Raw genomic sequence first — 16531 nt, 5'->3', positions numbered from 1 at the left:
TTCAACCGCTTTCTTCCTGGAGCACAGAAAAAATTCCTATATTATAAGGTAATCTTATCTATAAACAGCTACCCTAAATCAAAACCTTTTAAAACTTTTTCCTATGGTCTATTGTGTCAAGACAGAATACATATTCAGTGTATAATGTAAGCTCATTCCTTTCCTATGTTACACAGAGCAAGAAATCTTCCATGGACTTTCAATTACATACATGTAAAGGAATAAATGGCTGAAATAACTTGATCAGTGGAATGCCTTCCAAAGGGAAGTAAGATAAAAGAATTTCCTGTTGATCTTATCATGTAGCAATCTAGTCTTAGACTGAAACTACAGCTTTAACTTCACGCTACACCAGATTCTCATTACCTTTTACACCAGAAACTGAGTAGGGTATAAACATGTCATTTCACTTCTGCAGTTTCTTCAAGAAAGGGAATGTCTATGACTCTTTCTATGCCATTTCAAAGCTCAGTAACACTTGATTTGAGAAGTTTCTTGCATGCTTATTAGCTTCAACTCAGAAAATGCCCCAGTGGTGGGATTCAATTTTTTTTACTACCCGTTCTGTGGGCGTGGCTTGGTGGGTGTGGCAGGGGAAGGATACTGTAAAATCTCCAGTCAGAGGTGGTATTTGTTGGTTCTCCGAATTACTCAAAATTTTCACTACCGGTTCTCCAGAACTGGTCAGAACCTGCTGAATACCACCTCTGAAATGCCCCTGGGACATTGGTTCATACAGTACATCTTGGTTATGTGGTTTTGAGAAAAACATCAAGTTACTTTTTCCAATTTATATATGGGAAGTTTTATTTTATAATTTTTTCTCTTTTTTTATTCAAAAAGGGCATACATTTATTTATTTCAATTTGTTATGGCCACTCACTCCAACAGACTCTGGGCAACTTACAAAATCTAATGCAGCGTTTACAAAAATTAAAAATATAAATATAACAAGACAACCTAAACTAAAACAGCTACTATAAAAAGCAACAACAACCTGCCTGTCAACACATTAATCCCAGTCATGGAACCAAAGGCAGGTTTTAAGGGATGTTTGAAATCTCAGGAAAGAGGATGCCATCACTATCCCTGTTTCAGAGAGTGGGATCATGTTAAAATAAGCATGCTTCTTAGGTCACACAAGTTGACAACATTTAACAGAAGGGAGTGCACCCATTCTGCCCAAATGTACTGGGCAGACAAATATAATGGGAGAGGGGTAATCCTTCAAATAATCAGGTCCTGTGCAATGAAGGCTTTAGAGATTTCAACCAGCACCTTGAATGACATCCAGAAGCCAACTGGTAGCCAATGCAGCTCACATAACAGAGGTGGCGCGTGTGTACAACAAGGAGTGATAGCTCTTTCAAATTAACCAAATCCACTAAAATATTTAAATGAATGGAAATGTGACGTTCAAATCATTCAGCAATCTGTTTATTTAAAATTCTTTACAATTATTTTGTCTACTTATCTGACTTTGGCTGAAGAAGACTTGATTCTTTGCTGCAATCAAAATCAGTGGCAAACTGATTTCTTTAAATCACAATATATTTCAAGGGAATGATACATGGTACCCCAGAGTGGAAGCATATGAACTGAAAAAATGCTAATGAGGTTCAGCCCCATTTAATATTTTGATGGGAGAAATCTCAGAATTCTATGCTTGACAGGGAAGTTGACAGGGCATATGGGAAGACATAGGCAAAGTATGTCTCCTATAACTGTTGCTTCAAAGATTTAGGAGATCAAAGAGCTTTAAGTTTCTCTATTCAGGTTAAAGACTGTTAAAAAGAATATCAAGTGAATATCAAAAAGTACAGGCAATATTTTTGTTCATTGGGGGGAAATAGTTCAATTGTAATTTTTCTAACTTCACACCATTTATTTCAATAAATATTGATAAGGTAAACTATGAGAATTGTACTTGTACAGAACAACAAATTTGAACCAGCTGACAAAGAGCCTGATATCTCTTATTGCATCCACAACAATGGGGTTTCCATACTTTTTAATGTTGAATAGTGGGCTCTATGATACATCCTTTAGAGCATAGGTCCCCAAACTTGCCAACTTTAAGACTTGTGGACTTCAACTCCCAGAATTCTGGGAATTGAAGTCCACAAGTCTTAAAGTTGGCAAGTTTGGGGACCCCTGCTTTAGATAAAGTTCCCTTAAGTTGAGCTCAGCTACTGGAGACCATATAAACCTTTTTTTTTCATTAAGAATTACATTCAATTCAAAGTAAACTTAGAAGGCCATTCATCATTCCTGCATTATAGACATGATTATAATGCCAACATCACTCACTGTACTGAACCTATTAGCAGTCACTTAATTAACCTTATTTACCAAATTTGAAAAGCATCTAGAGTATTACCTGGATGCTCCTTAAGACCATAATGAAAACCCTACCTTTGTTATTTTCAGTCTGAGAATTAGACACACCAAAAGAGCGAAACAGGACTTACCAGGAATGTTGTGTATTGTTATTGCAAAAATCAACAGCATGATCCTCCTCCAACTGCTGCTTGCTGGAGCAGGAATGTTGTCTTTGAGAGTGTGGGACACTGCAGGAAAATCTGGCTGATTATGGCCAGCACCTTTCCTCCTTTGATATGGTTCCCCATTTTCACCTTTGTCTAGAGTAAAAATAAAAATAAAAGTTTATAAAACTTTAGGTTGCTGTTAGAAATGCTTAAAATAAAGAAGAAGAGATATGTTGATAAGCATATAGAGTTTAATATTAATATAAACCAGCTTTCCCTAATATGGTTCCACCCACATGTGTTGGAAAATTGATTGAAAATTAAGGGAACCCTTCACATGCAGAAGGCATTCGTTGGGGGGCAGGGGACCTGAAATGAAATATTTAATTAGAGGTTAAAAGCCTACAAAATATAGAAATGCAATAGTATATAAATAAAATGTTATCCAACCAAACACAGACTTCAACGGATAGTTAGAACTGCAGAAAAAACATTTGGTACCAGCCTGCCTTCCATTGGGGACCTGTATACTGCATAAGCCAGAAAGAGGGCTGTGAAAGTATCTACAGACCCCTCACATCCTGGACATAAATTGTTTCAACTTCTTCCATCAAGATGACACTACAAGGTACTGCATGCCAAAAACAACTAGACACAAGGACAATTTTCCCCCATGCCATCACTCTGCTAAATAACTAATTCCTACAACACTGTGAAACTACCTACTAGGGCTATATTACTATTATCCTTCTCATGTTTTTTATTACCTATTCCTTATCTTCTTATGACTATAACTTTGTTGCTTATATCTTACAATTTATATTAATTGTTTTATTTAATATCCTAGTATGATTTGTTGATTGCTTATTTAGTATCCTATGACTATCACTTATTGTATCTTATGATTTATAATGAATGTATTTTATGATTATAATCATGATTTATCACTTGTTGCTTGTATGTACACTGAGACTTTATGCACCAGAGACAAATTTTTTGTGTGTCCAATCACACTTGGCCAATAAAGATGTCAGGGTACGAATGGGTGAAGGATAAGGATAAAAATAATATATAGTCACAAAATAAGAAACATGTATATACAATGACACAATAACTGTTAATGGAAATGAGATTTTTGTATTTTTTGTTTTTAAAGAATAATTTTTTTTAAAAAAAGATGTCAGGGTAATGATGATTTAATAGCTTACCAACTGCTGTAATGATGTAATGGTGATGCAATGGTAGTAATGAGCCAGCAGGGTTATTTGACTGCTACCACTTTAAGAAGCTATATTATAAGAGAGGCACTGTTGGGGCGTATCTGTGTGTGTGTGTGTGTGTGTGCACGCGCGCATGCTTCCGTGCTAATTGATTGTTTGTCCTTTGCCTAGTACGTGTATATGTATATGATTTGTAGAGATAAAACCACTATATTTATTATAACAAACCTCTGTGCCCTGTAATTGCTCCTGGGTTGTCTCACATAGTCATGCTGTGTGCACTCTGACAAAAGAATTCTGTTCTGTTCTGTTCTGATAGATAGATAGATAGATAGATAGATAGATAGATAGATAGATAGATAGATAGATAGATATAGTGAGTCTGAATGGACAAGTAACCCCACAATTTGGGACTTTTTCATATATCCCGGGAATAATTTGAAACGAGTGCTTATTGCTTTTTGCTACATTATTGTAAGGGTCCATAGATGTTTTATTAACATGAATGCAAACTACAGTGGGCAAAAAAAAGTCTAAAATCAAGTAAATTGTGCTACTAACATTTTATACCATAATCCTAATACAATATTAGCATAAAGAACTTCACAGATTATGCACAAGAGGTATTTCCTAATAGAGTAGAATTACAGTCTGAAAGCAGCAAACAAACAGAGGAGAAGAAAGAGTCCAGGATGAAAAGAATACTTATGAGTATGTAGTAATACAATTATTGCTACATGAAATGATAGAGTGTTCGTTGGTTAACTCTTTTAAAAAACATTGTTAGATTATACCTATTCTTCTCTTTTCTTCCTGACAGAGCTGTCTTGAAAAGGTCTCTCTGATTTAAAAGCCAGTACGAGGAAAGCAAGTGTAAATTAAGGCCCTAGAAAAAGGGCAAAACATTCAGCATTTTGAAGTACAATATTGGATTCTTTCCATCGATTAGTAAAACTAAGAAAATTCTACGATGTTAAGATAACCAAGGCAGATGTTCCTGAAATTTACATAGGCAACAGCTGTATTCTGATTACAATTATCTGACATTTTAAAAGCATATTGACTCTCTTTACTGAACCAGCTTAAAGTGTCCAGGCAAACTAATAGGTTTCAGAAGTCATCTGAAGACATTTCTCAATTAATGCCAGTTGCTTCCCATGCCATTTCAAAGCATTTTAATGCTAATGTTCATGTTGCACATAACTTGGCTGCCCCTGAAACTCTGTAGCAGATTAAATGCTAGCTTAGGAACAGAGAAGAGGAAGCCAACAGGTAAAAACAAAAATAACATGCAATCTTGCATCCTGCCATTTGAAATAACAGTTTTGAAAGAGAAGGGGAGAACCGGAACAGTATAAAAACATTCAGTGATACTGTAGAAAATCTGGTCTGTCACCATTGTCAGTGCAGGTTGTTCAAACAAGTATTAAATAATAAAAAGGAAACACAAACTGGCATCTAAATACATTAAAATAAACAGGTCCTCCAAACCAGATGTTTGTACCCTGTAAAAATGCTAATATCTCATAATGGTTTGGCAAACATGAGGAGTCGAACAAAACCGGGTGAATTTAGTCACCTTATTGTTGTTGTAATGATACAAATTCAGATCCAGGTGTAGCCTACAAATTCATTACATTTGGAAACAGGGACCATGAAAGCTATAGTGAAAGCTGGCTGAGTAATTCTCAGGAGGAGTTGAAGTCCACAAGTCTTATAGTTACCATGGTTGGACATCCCTGATATATGACATGGGGAGGGCGGGGAGATGAGAAAATAAAAATTATCCCCCCAATACATTGGAGAAAAAAATGAGGCAACCATGGACCAGCTATATCCATTCAGGGCATCACTCCCCTTCCAAAGCCTTGTAACTTCTGGCCCACCAAACATTTAGCCCTAGGGGTAAACAGTACTGTAACTGACACAAAAATTATGTTTTGTATCCAAACACTGACTCATAAAACCTATAAGAAAAAATGAATAAAGGTAAGATTAAGAATAAAATGCTTTTTGTATTTTGAGAAATAAAAGAATGTAATATTAAAAAAGAATAAAAACGTGAGGTTTTCATTAAAACCCTTTTAGTATCAGGCAAGGAAGGATAAACTCTCTCACAAAACTGCTCATGACTACATGTATACAACCATGACATTTTCTTGTCAGCAAGACAGAGGTGACTTCAGGAATGTTTTATCAAGTTCCCAGACTGTTATAGCCTTTGGATGCCTTCTACTCAAATCCTTTCCAGCTCTGATTCTACTTTGCTGTTTTGAGATCTTCCAAAATCAAGTAGGCACTGCTGTTCCCTTTTGTTCAAAATCAGACTTGGTACCAGATCATGACAGTCAACACACATATTGCTCAACTTATTTTTCAGCATAAATGTGTATCTTTTGAACATTCAAATAACTAAATCTAAGACCTTCTCCAAGAAAAGCTGTCTTAACTATTAGCCAGATAGAATGTCAAGGATGCTGTTGTTGGTAAGACAAAGAACAAAATAAGATATATTAAATATCTTAACCATCCGATAACTAAACATCTTAGTTGTTTTATAATACAACACATTAAAATATAATCTGAATAAAAGCATATATACTACAATCAAATAAAAGACAGGTTGTAATAAAGTTTAGTTAATTGATTGAACTACAAAATGAAAGTACCATAGAAACAAAGCAGCATTAGGGCAGTCATTCATAAGCTAAACAATATATTAAAACCAATTCAAGAGCCTGGGAAATTGGAAATGTACACACTGATGCCAGTTTGTTAGATCCCATGCAGTTTCCATACCGAGCAAATAGATCGACAGATGATGCTGTTAACATGGCTCTGCATTACATCCGACAACACCGCGAATCTCCAAATACCTACGCAAGGGTCCTCTTTGTAGACTTCAGTTCAACATTCAATACCATCATTCCAGACACTCTTCTAAGTAAATTAAACCAACTAGCGGTACCTGAACACACTTGTAAGTGGATCATAAGCTTCCTAACAGACAGGAAGCAGCAGGTGAAGCTACGCAGAATCACATCCGATACCTCTACAATCAGCACAGGGGTCTCCCAAGGCTGTGTGCTATCTCCACTTCTCTTCTCCCTATATACCAATGACTGCATCTCAAATGATCCATCTGTTAAAATACTGAAGTTTGCTGATGATACAACAGTGATTGGTCTCATTCGAGACAACGATGAATCTGCATACAGACAGGAGGTTATACATTGCCTTGTGGTGTAACCGGAACTGAACACACTCAAAACCGTAGAAATGGTGGTAGACTTTAGAAGAAACCCTCCCACACCACCACCTCTTATAATACTAGACAACACAGTATCAACAGTACAGACCTTCAAATTTCTAGGTTCTACTATATCACATGACCTAAAATGGACACTAACATCAAAAATGTCATCAAAAAAGCACAACAAAGAAGGTTCTTTCTGCGCCAACTCAGAAAGCTCAAACTGCCCAAGGAGCTGCTGATACAGTTCTACAGAGGAATTATTGAGTCTATCATCTGCACCTCTATAACTGTCTGGTTTGGTTCTGCAACCCAACAGGACAGACACAGATTTCAGAGGATAATTAGGACTGCAGAAAAAACAATTACTACCCACTTGCCTTCAATCGAGGACCTGTATACTGCACGAGTCAAAAAGAGGGCTGTGAAAATATTTACAGACCTCTCACATCCCGGACATAAACTGTTTCAACTCCTTCCCTCAAAATGACGCTATAGAGCACTGCACACCAGAACAACTAGACACAAGAACAGTTTTTTCCCCGAAAGCCATCACTCTGCTAAACAAATAATTCCCTCAACACTGTTCAACTATTTACAAAGTGTGCACTACTGTTTCTGTTAATCTTCTCATCACTCCTTATCACCCATCCCCTCCCACTTATGATTGTAGGACTGTAACTTTGTCGCTTGTATCCTTACGATTTATATTGACTGTTTCCTAGTATGATTTGATCGTTGATTCTTGGTTCTTAACGAATGTATCTTTTCTTTATGTATACTGAGTGTATTTACACCAAGACAAATTCCTTGTGTGTCCAATCACACTTGGCCAATAAAGTATTCTATTCTATTCTATTCTATTCTATTCTATTCTATTCTATTCTATTCTATTCTATTCTATTCTATTCTATTCTATTCTATTCTATTCTATTCTATGTAGGCACCAGTTCAGGCTCTCTGGAGAGGGAAATCCATAAATGCCACAGCAGAAAAAGTTTTCCCCCTTATAGAAGCCTACCTCTCTTCCTTTGGAGGGACTTGGAAAAGACTTAAGATTGGGAAGGGGAATATGTATATATTAGCCTTACAAGGTAGTCCAGAAAGGAAGCACACCCAGCTGAACTAATTATACTTTAGAATTACTATAGTTTACATTAACAGAATTTTGCTAGTCAGAAGATATATTTCTCCTTGGTCTTCTTTATTGCTCGGGGGTCCTTTCTGAGCTGTTTGCCATGTCTACCTTCCTTCTGCAGGCTAAGCTGCCTGCAGTGGAATGCATGGATGGCAAACATTGAGAAAGGAGGTGAAGAGGAGGTGCTGCCTAGGAAACAATCAGAAAAGAGAGGCGGGAGTCCCCGTTGGTTTAATAACCAAACAGAAAAATGTAGGAAGGTCCTCCCACTAATAGATTAAGTAGTTAAATATGGCAGCAGGAAGTTTGTGCCTTCAAACTTTGCAAGGTTCTGTTATTATACCTTTACAATAAACTAGAATTAATTCATCTAATCCTGTTTCCTGTTTGGAAAGGCTGATTGGACCGACAGGGCATCACTCAGCTGATGTCAAGGCCAAGAACGTCACGTGGAGTTACGTCTGAGTAGTTTCTTTATTTTTGCTAACCGACAAAAAGAATATTGCCAGAATAAACCAATTATCTGCAATAATTGTAGACATACTCTGTGAACTGCTAGGGATAGTCCAATTTTGCTCTCTTCCTGTCTACCAGACATCTCAAGCTCCACTATCCCTTTGTCCTCTAGGGAAAAAGTCCTCCCTCCTGAAACTCATTACATTCTACACAAATGGACAGATATGTCTCCCAAAAACAGTTATCTGCATCTTGTGTGGATTGAGTCTCAGATTATTAGCCTACATCCAATCTATTACCATAGTTCAGCCCTAGTTCAGAATGCCGACCATCTCATAAGTTTTAGGTGAAAAATGAGAGCTGTGAGTCCTCTACATATTGATATGGGACTTCAATCTAAATCTCTGAATGACCTCTCCCAGCTGTTTCATGTAGATGTTTAAAAGTATAGGGGATAATACGGAGACTGAAGGACTCCATAAGCCAATCCCCATGAGGCACCACCTGCTAGCAAAAATCACCCAAGTAGGAATAGAACCTCCATAGTACAGTGTCCCCGCACACCAGTGTTGACAGTCAGTCCAGAAGATAGCATGCTCAACAGCATTTAAAGCAACTGAAAGGTCCAGGACAGGTGTCAGCAACCCGTAGCTCTGAAGCCGCATGTGGCTCTTTGGGCCTTCTGCTGTGACTCCCTGTTGGGAGATCCTACCATTAGCTGGCCCCCACCTTCACCCTCCCCTCCCAGTCACTCCTCGCCTGACCTGAGAACGTAAAACACAAAAAACAGAAATGGGAGGGAGGGAGGAAGAGACCCATTTTCCACAGAAAACACCAGGAGCCACAAAACCTGGGTAGGCGTGGCGGTGAGTTGTCATGTGACTGGGTGGGAGTGATGTTGAGTTGGCCATGCCCACCCAGGTTTTGTGGCTCCTGGTGTTTTCTTTTCTGTGGGAAACGAGTCCAAATGGCTCTTTGAGTGTTTAAGGTTGCAGACCCAATGGAACAACTTGCCCTTGGAAGTTGTGGGAGCGCCATCACTGGAGACTTTCAAGAAGAGATTGGACTGCCATTTGTCAGAAATGGTGTAAGGTCTCCTGCTTGGGCCCTACAAGGTCCCTTCCAACTCTGGTTATGTGTTATCTGTTATCTGACCCCTGGTCTAGGAGGACCAATGTAGTCACGCTATCTTGTCTCCTTCCCAGCCCAGATCCCCTGGGGGATTAAGGCAATTTCTGCTCCACAGCCAGGTCTAAAAGTTTGTTTCATCCTGTAGAGCCAGGAGTTGATCAGCATGCAACCTGGGGGATCCTGGAGTTTTATCTGGCATGCAACCTGAAAAATCCTACTGTTAACTTATTTATACATTCTCGCTGTATTTGTTATTTTTGAGGAGTCCTCTCTTGTACAAGTAGCACTTGCTTGCTAGAGTTACATGTTATCTGAGTAATTGTCCTTATAGACTGAAGTTATACAAACTGCTGCAAGCCTTAGTGGATCATACTGACATGCTCTGAGTGGGAAAGGAATTAATTATTTGCCTTTCACCCAAAGAAATGTATCACATCCTAGCCAAGAGATGGGCAATTAATCATCTGAAATATTTGTGTCAGCTCCATCAGCTGCCCTATTTCTTACATTAACTTTTAAGGGGGAAAAAAACACTTTTGTATAGCCTCTCCACTGGCACAGTTATATTTCACTGTTGACATCAAGCTGTGCCATCACAATTTAAAAATTAATGCTATGTAGCATAGCAGCAACTCTAGAAAATCAAAACAGTCCCAACAAAAAGAAATTATGTTAGGATACAGAAGCCACCCCAACCTTTCTACAGATAAACATTGTCTTCGAAACATTTTCTGCATTACAGCAACCAGAACAGCTAGGCAAATTTGTAAATGATGATTCAGAAAGCTATGCCTACCCTGTGCGCTAACCACACAGCAAGGTATTGCTTCCCACAAGCACACTTCCTTCAGCATAATACAGCTGGCAATAGGGCTGCACTCTGGTTTTCTAAGTATTCCCAGCTGTGTGTTCCTTCATCTTCCATCACAGTGGCTCTTCACCACACTGGCACACCAATCTTTTTAATATGTTAATTTTGTTTCCTAGGCAGGAAGGCTGAGCAGGCCAAGATTATCCAATAGTGTATATAAATGCCAAGTAATAAGTCAGAGCACCTTTGGAAATGAGGGAACTGAAGGGAGGGAAATGAGGGAACTCATTCTCGAAGGGGCAGTTGTGTTACTCTATTACAGCAAAAAGAGTAAAGGCAACACTTTAAAGGGCTGTCTCATTTATTATCCTATAAGCTTTGACACACTATCACACCCCTTGCCACATCGTGGAATATAATCCTGAGAATGATGAATATTTAAAATAATTGATAGGTAGATTGTCATATATGTGTGTACATGCATAATTTTGTATTTATTTATTTATCTCTTTATTTTGCCATGTTTATGTATATATTAGAGGTGGAGACTCTTTGAGAGCAGTATGCAACGTAATTTCATTTTAATGTATGCCGATTAGTGTACATTAAAAATGACAATAAAGTTATTCTAAGTCTTCTAAGTATTACCCATCAATCAGATAAACAGGAACTGTACAAGGTGATCATTATTTAATAACAGTGACCATTGTGAATGTGACCTAGCTATTCCTGTATTGATTATAATTATGTGCTTTCAAGTCATTGTTGACTCCTAGCAGCAACATAGATTTTTTCCCCCCCATGAAGATCCTGTAGTAGGTGATAATACATAATAACACATAATAATATATAATAACACATGTGGTATGTTATAAAGCCAGGTTTCTGTTTAATCCATGGCAGGGGTTAATAACTTCTGCCCTAGCTGGAATTATTGTGCTCAAGGATAGCCCTATTTTTTTTTTTAAAAAAACAAGTTTTATTAAAAGTTTCAACAACAAACAAATCATTACATATTGAATCTTCCCCTGTCTTTCTACAATAATTTCCCCAATATTCTCATAAAACACAAACAAACACAAACAAACATAAAAAAAATCTTTTAGTAAAGTACCTTGGCCCCAGTTACCTCTCTTTGCATGGGCTAAAATAATAGCACATATCACTCTTCACATTTCTATCTTATTTAATCCATCTTAATTAAATCATTAAATTTGTATCTTTTGCCCATTCAATTATCCCTCTATCTCTTCTTATAATAAAAAAAAATTTCTCCTGAAATCACTAATCAGAGTATGATGCCTTTCTATCCTCCCCTAAGTTAGTAAAATTAACATTCAGCATAACAAATACCCAATTTGGTTCTGCTTGGTACATTCTATCCACCAAAAATGTTTAAATACATTGTATCCTCCTTTCCTTCGATATTTTATTACATTTTAAAAATCAATCATTATTAAAAAACTTCAACATTTTAATTTCTTATTAAATCTTAAACCATTCTAATTTACTATTTCAAATATAAATGTTACAATACCATCTTCTGTACCTTAGCGGAATCTTTCTTACAGAAAATTATATTTCATCCTTTGTCTCTAAAAAAATCCCTCTTCTCCCATCCAATTTTAAAGCTTTGAGGCTTTTCTCCGCCTTTCCCCTTTCTTTCTTCCCCCACCAAATCTTCCTACCCCCTTCTTCTTCTAACCTCTACCTTGCTGGAATCCCTTCTCTGTTGTGTTCCCTTTTCTCTTGTTTGTTATCATTATATTTACTTTGCATCATATTTTCTCTTTCTCAAATGTTTTTTTAGATCTTAAGTCCTTCATTTTCCTTGCTCTCTTCCTTCCTTCTTCCTTAGATAAGTTTTGGGATTCAATGAAGATGGCGTCTTCGTCTCTTCCTTGTTGTTCTTCTTCCGTTTCCATCTGTTCCATTGTCTGTTGGTAATTGACCAGCGCCATTTCTAGAAATAGAAAAGCTTTTTCCATGCCATCTTTGCAGGCTGCTTTTGTTTGCTCATATTCATCCCTCAGGTCTTCAAAAAGGAAAGCCATTATAAATAAATCTTTTCTTTTCTTTATTCCTCTTTCTTCTTACACCAACCAAATATTCCGAGAGAAAGGCAAAACAATCCCAAAATCCACAATCCTCAATAAATCCAAGCAAGCCAAAATTCCCCCTTCCTCTTCCAGGGGTGGTATCAAACAAATAAAAAAAAAGAATCCAAGTCTATATTTTAAAGCCTTATTAAGATTGTATTTCTGTCCTCAAGTCTTCAAGGCATCTCCTCCAACAAGATCCAAATTAATATATTTTCTTTATCCTCTCCCTTCCGGCTTAATTCCGTCGGGAGGGAGAGTAAACTTTCCTTCAGCACCTCAAAATAGCCGCTTTTTTTCTCTTGTGGAAGAAATCATCAGAAAACCATCTTTTCCAGGAATTAAATTAGATAAATCTCAAAGCCCTGGGTCGACCAAGAAGAACTTTTACTTTCAATAACTTTCTCTTCTTCCTCCTGCGCATACTTGCCCGGCTGTCAACTTCTTTGTGGCGGCCATTACGGACCGCCGCTGCACGTCCTGGTAACAGGGGTTCTGCCGGCCAGGGAGGGGTCTGCAACACCCCAAACCCTTCCTCCGGATCCCCCTTACCTTCAGCTACCCCTGCAGGGCAGCCTTGCTCCGCACCCGTCCGGGTCGGAGCCCCAAAACGGCTAGCGCGGCAGGGATCGCGCAACTCGCGAATCCCTACCGCTCGCGAAGCCGACAAACCGGAAACCTCCAAGGATAGCCCTATTGAAGTCCAGAACCACAATTGATGGTTGTAATATCAGAGCATTAGCACTCTTCACTCTTACGAAGACAGAACTATGGGCCTAGGCAGTTATCAAACATGAGCAATCAAACATAGATATGTCAGAAAGTTACCAGTTTTATTTATTTGGAAAGTGTACATGCTTGCCAGGTGACATGATAAGAAAAATGAGACTGTCTAAAAAGACATGTAGCCCTAGTGAAGACGTTGTTTGAATTCTGCATTTACTGCAGTAAGAAGCAGACTGGCTTTATTTCCATAGGCTATATGCTCCATAAAATAGGGGAGATTGTGTAATAACTATGGTCACTTTGCCTTTGCACCACAGGGAGCTTTGCATATCACGGATATTTAATAGTACACTAGAGAGCCCTAAACTTGGCCTGGTAAATTTGCTTTTCCACCAATAAACTAGTGACAGCTGACCTTTTCCACATTGCGTGCCAAAAGTGTGCATGCGTGTGCGCGTGCTCGCATGCCTGCACCCATGATGCAATACATGTGCAACTCCCCCCACCCCCTGCACGAGAGCATGCAACCCCTCCACACGTCATATGCCTCTGCGCATGCACATGCATCTCCCCATGCATGTGCGACAGATACCCAACAATCAGCTGGCTGGTGGGGGGGGCACATGCGCAGTGGGCCTCTTCCAGGTGACCTCTCACGTGCCAGCAGAAGTGGCTCTCCATGCCACTTCCAGCACGCATGCCATAGGTTCGCCACCGGGGAATTAAGAGCTCATCCCCATTCCAACTTTTAGCTGTTTGTCATCTGTCTGTAAAGCAGGTGGAAATGAAAATGATTTAAGAAATCCATTCCTGGGACTCAACACTTTCCTCCATTTTGGCCACTGTGATGGCGAGTGCCCTGTCTAAGACATGGTTAACAAGGCCTCCATTGGTAGTTTCACCTCCTTTTCCTCTCCCATCCAGGGGGCATGGGGGGTGCCCAGCACACATTGCCTTCTGGGTGCTGGCACGTGAGCACGTGCAAGCGAGCGCGCACGCAATTATCGGCATGGGAGCCAAAAAAGGTTAGCCACCACTGCTCTAGGGAATGTGCTGAGGAAGACATCATTTGTTCCTGTGCTCTTGAAACAGCAGGTGGCCTATTCTGACGCTGAGGTAAGTTAATTTAGTCAACTTTAAGAATAAAAAGATATCTTATTCCTTTGGACACAGTACTTTCATTTGCTCAATATATTCATATTCCTGATTTCATAGAACCAAGCTTCAGTTCTCAAATGATAGACTCATAACTGCTTCCTAACCAAGCACCAAATCCTAAAGCAATGCTTTCCAAACTTTTTCTCTCAATATCAAAAACCGCTTTTTCTGAAAGTCTAATCCAACTCTGAGGACCAGCCCTAAGTGCCTTCCTTCAGCACCGTTGTAACATCAAAGGACTGCTGAATGTTGTAACTTGAAGACTTCCTGTAATATGAAAACAATATCACTGAATGATCTTTATGTTATTTCAACACATTACCGATGGTAATTTCATCTATTTTCATCTTATCAGGAATACTTCGGGATATTTTCAAATATATTTTAGTCCATGTGGCAAACTTTAGGTCAATCTAAATGTTCTGGTTGTAAGGGGTAATGCGTTTGTGTTTGTCCTTACCCAATGCTAAACCATTTTTACCTATTTTTTAGTAATTTTGGGAAGCAGAAACTAACGATTCTCAGGCTTGTATAAACATACTACTACCTCTTGGTTTCAAGTAAAAATGCTAAGTAAAAACCCATTAATTTATGCGAAGTGTGGAATAAATAACAATTTTAAACCACTGGTGTTCTAAAAGTTATTTGTATACTATTAACAGCAATGGGCAATTAACAATTTTGCATGGCTTCATTCATTCATTCCTCTCTGTGATAAAGATTCTTCTTTAGCTGAGCCATGAGCACCAAGCCTAGCTGAGAAAATGGCCTCTGGCTCATCTCTTCTGCAAAACTTTGAAAGCGAGACAACAAAAGCACACTAGGAGCCTATCAACTGTGATCAGGATGGCATGACACAAGTCATTTAAAACCTTCAGAAAAGAAACCTTAAGAGATGGAATTGGCAGAGGTAACAAATCTGTTTTAATTAAAGAGAACAACTTATCCAGTTTCTTTTTTCCAATAGAAAATAGCTTCTAGATTTTATGCTTGAAACAGGAAAAAAAATGATAATGATTAGAATAACTGGTTGTTATAGGAATGGCTTGTATCTGTCAGAAATGTAAAGCAAAGGTTGAGGCTGTAATTGTACTTTGTATTCTATTGCACTAAAGAGTTGAAAGCCACTGCTATCTTTTTTTTTCTTTTTACTTTACAATTCTTTCCCATCTTCCCTCTGATCTTTATTTCCATTTATATATTTCCATCTGTATTTTATATTACAATAAACTCTTAATTTAAAAAAAAAAATCTTTCAGGAAAGATCTTGATTTAATCCAGTTCCAGTTCCAGTTTCAAATGCATTTATTTTGTGAACATGCATGTTTGTGAAGGGTTGCTACAAGACAATCTAATTATAATCATAATCAAATATTATAAAATTTAATTAATATAATTAAACTTTTAATTAATATAATTAAACTTTTAATTAATATAATTAAAATACATTTTAAAATCCTCTTCATCACCAAGCTGCAGTATCCAAACAATTCTGCTTTTGCAAATCATAATACAGATATTTAACACAAAAGCATCAAGAAAATTCTGCAGTAATTTGCTAGCAATTTGCAAAATGACAAGTATACAATTTTATGTCCAATTGGCATACACATATAACATTTACTGTCAAAATCTTTCCTTGCTCCTTGTTTACTTTTACATGGAAAACTCCTTCAATATTTCAATTATAAGATAGAAAGCAAATAGATTTTGATATACAGTATAAATATCTATGTGCAGGTACTGTAGTAAGACCATCTAATACTACAGATCTCGAACGTGACATTTCACGACATTTTTCCGATTGGCCAAACTGGGGTAGGAGTGGCCTGCGTGTGATGCATCCAGACTGTGGACCGCCATTTTGACACCCTGTTCTAATAGAAAACTAGGATGCAAACCTATACACTTATAGTACATAGGGAGAAATTCCACAGAACTTAATGATATTTAAATTAGGCACTGACAGTATATCACCATGAATATATCTGATTTTTAAAGCATCATCAATTGCTCTAGAATATAGTTTCAACAAATGGCAAGTAAAAGC

General features: G+C 37.9%; 1 protein-coding gene across 6 annotated transcripts in view; it reads right to left on the bottom strand.

The window, feature by feature from the left end:
* Positions 1-16531, bottom strand: part of SLC39A11 (solute carrier family 39 member 11) — a 404063-nt gene that overhangs the window by 138790 nt on the left and 248742 nt on the right. For all 6 annotated transcript variants that reach the window (XM_087956042.1, XM_087956043.1, XM_026675802.2 and 3 more), the window contains one exon: positions 2472-2642. In XM_087956042.1, coding sequence (XP_087812168.1) covers positions 2472-2642 — 171 coding nt within the window. The remainder of the gene's footprint in view (positions 1-2471; positions 2643-16531) is intronic.

This window comes from Notechis scutatus, chromosome 2, assembly GCF_049901735.1.
Source record: "Notechis scutatus isolate UNSWTSFEM ecotype Mainland chromosome 2, rNotScu1.2, whole genome shotgun sequence".
In the NCBI taxonomy this organism is placed as follows: domain Eukaryota; kingdom Metazoa; phylum Chordata; class Lepidosauria; order Squamata; family Elapidae; genus Notechis; species Notechis scutatus.
The sequence above is the reverse complement of the archived record's forward strand: the minus strand, read 5'-3'. Positions and strand labels throughout refer to the sequence as shown.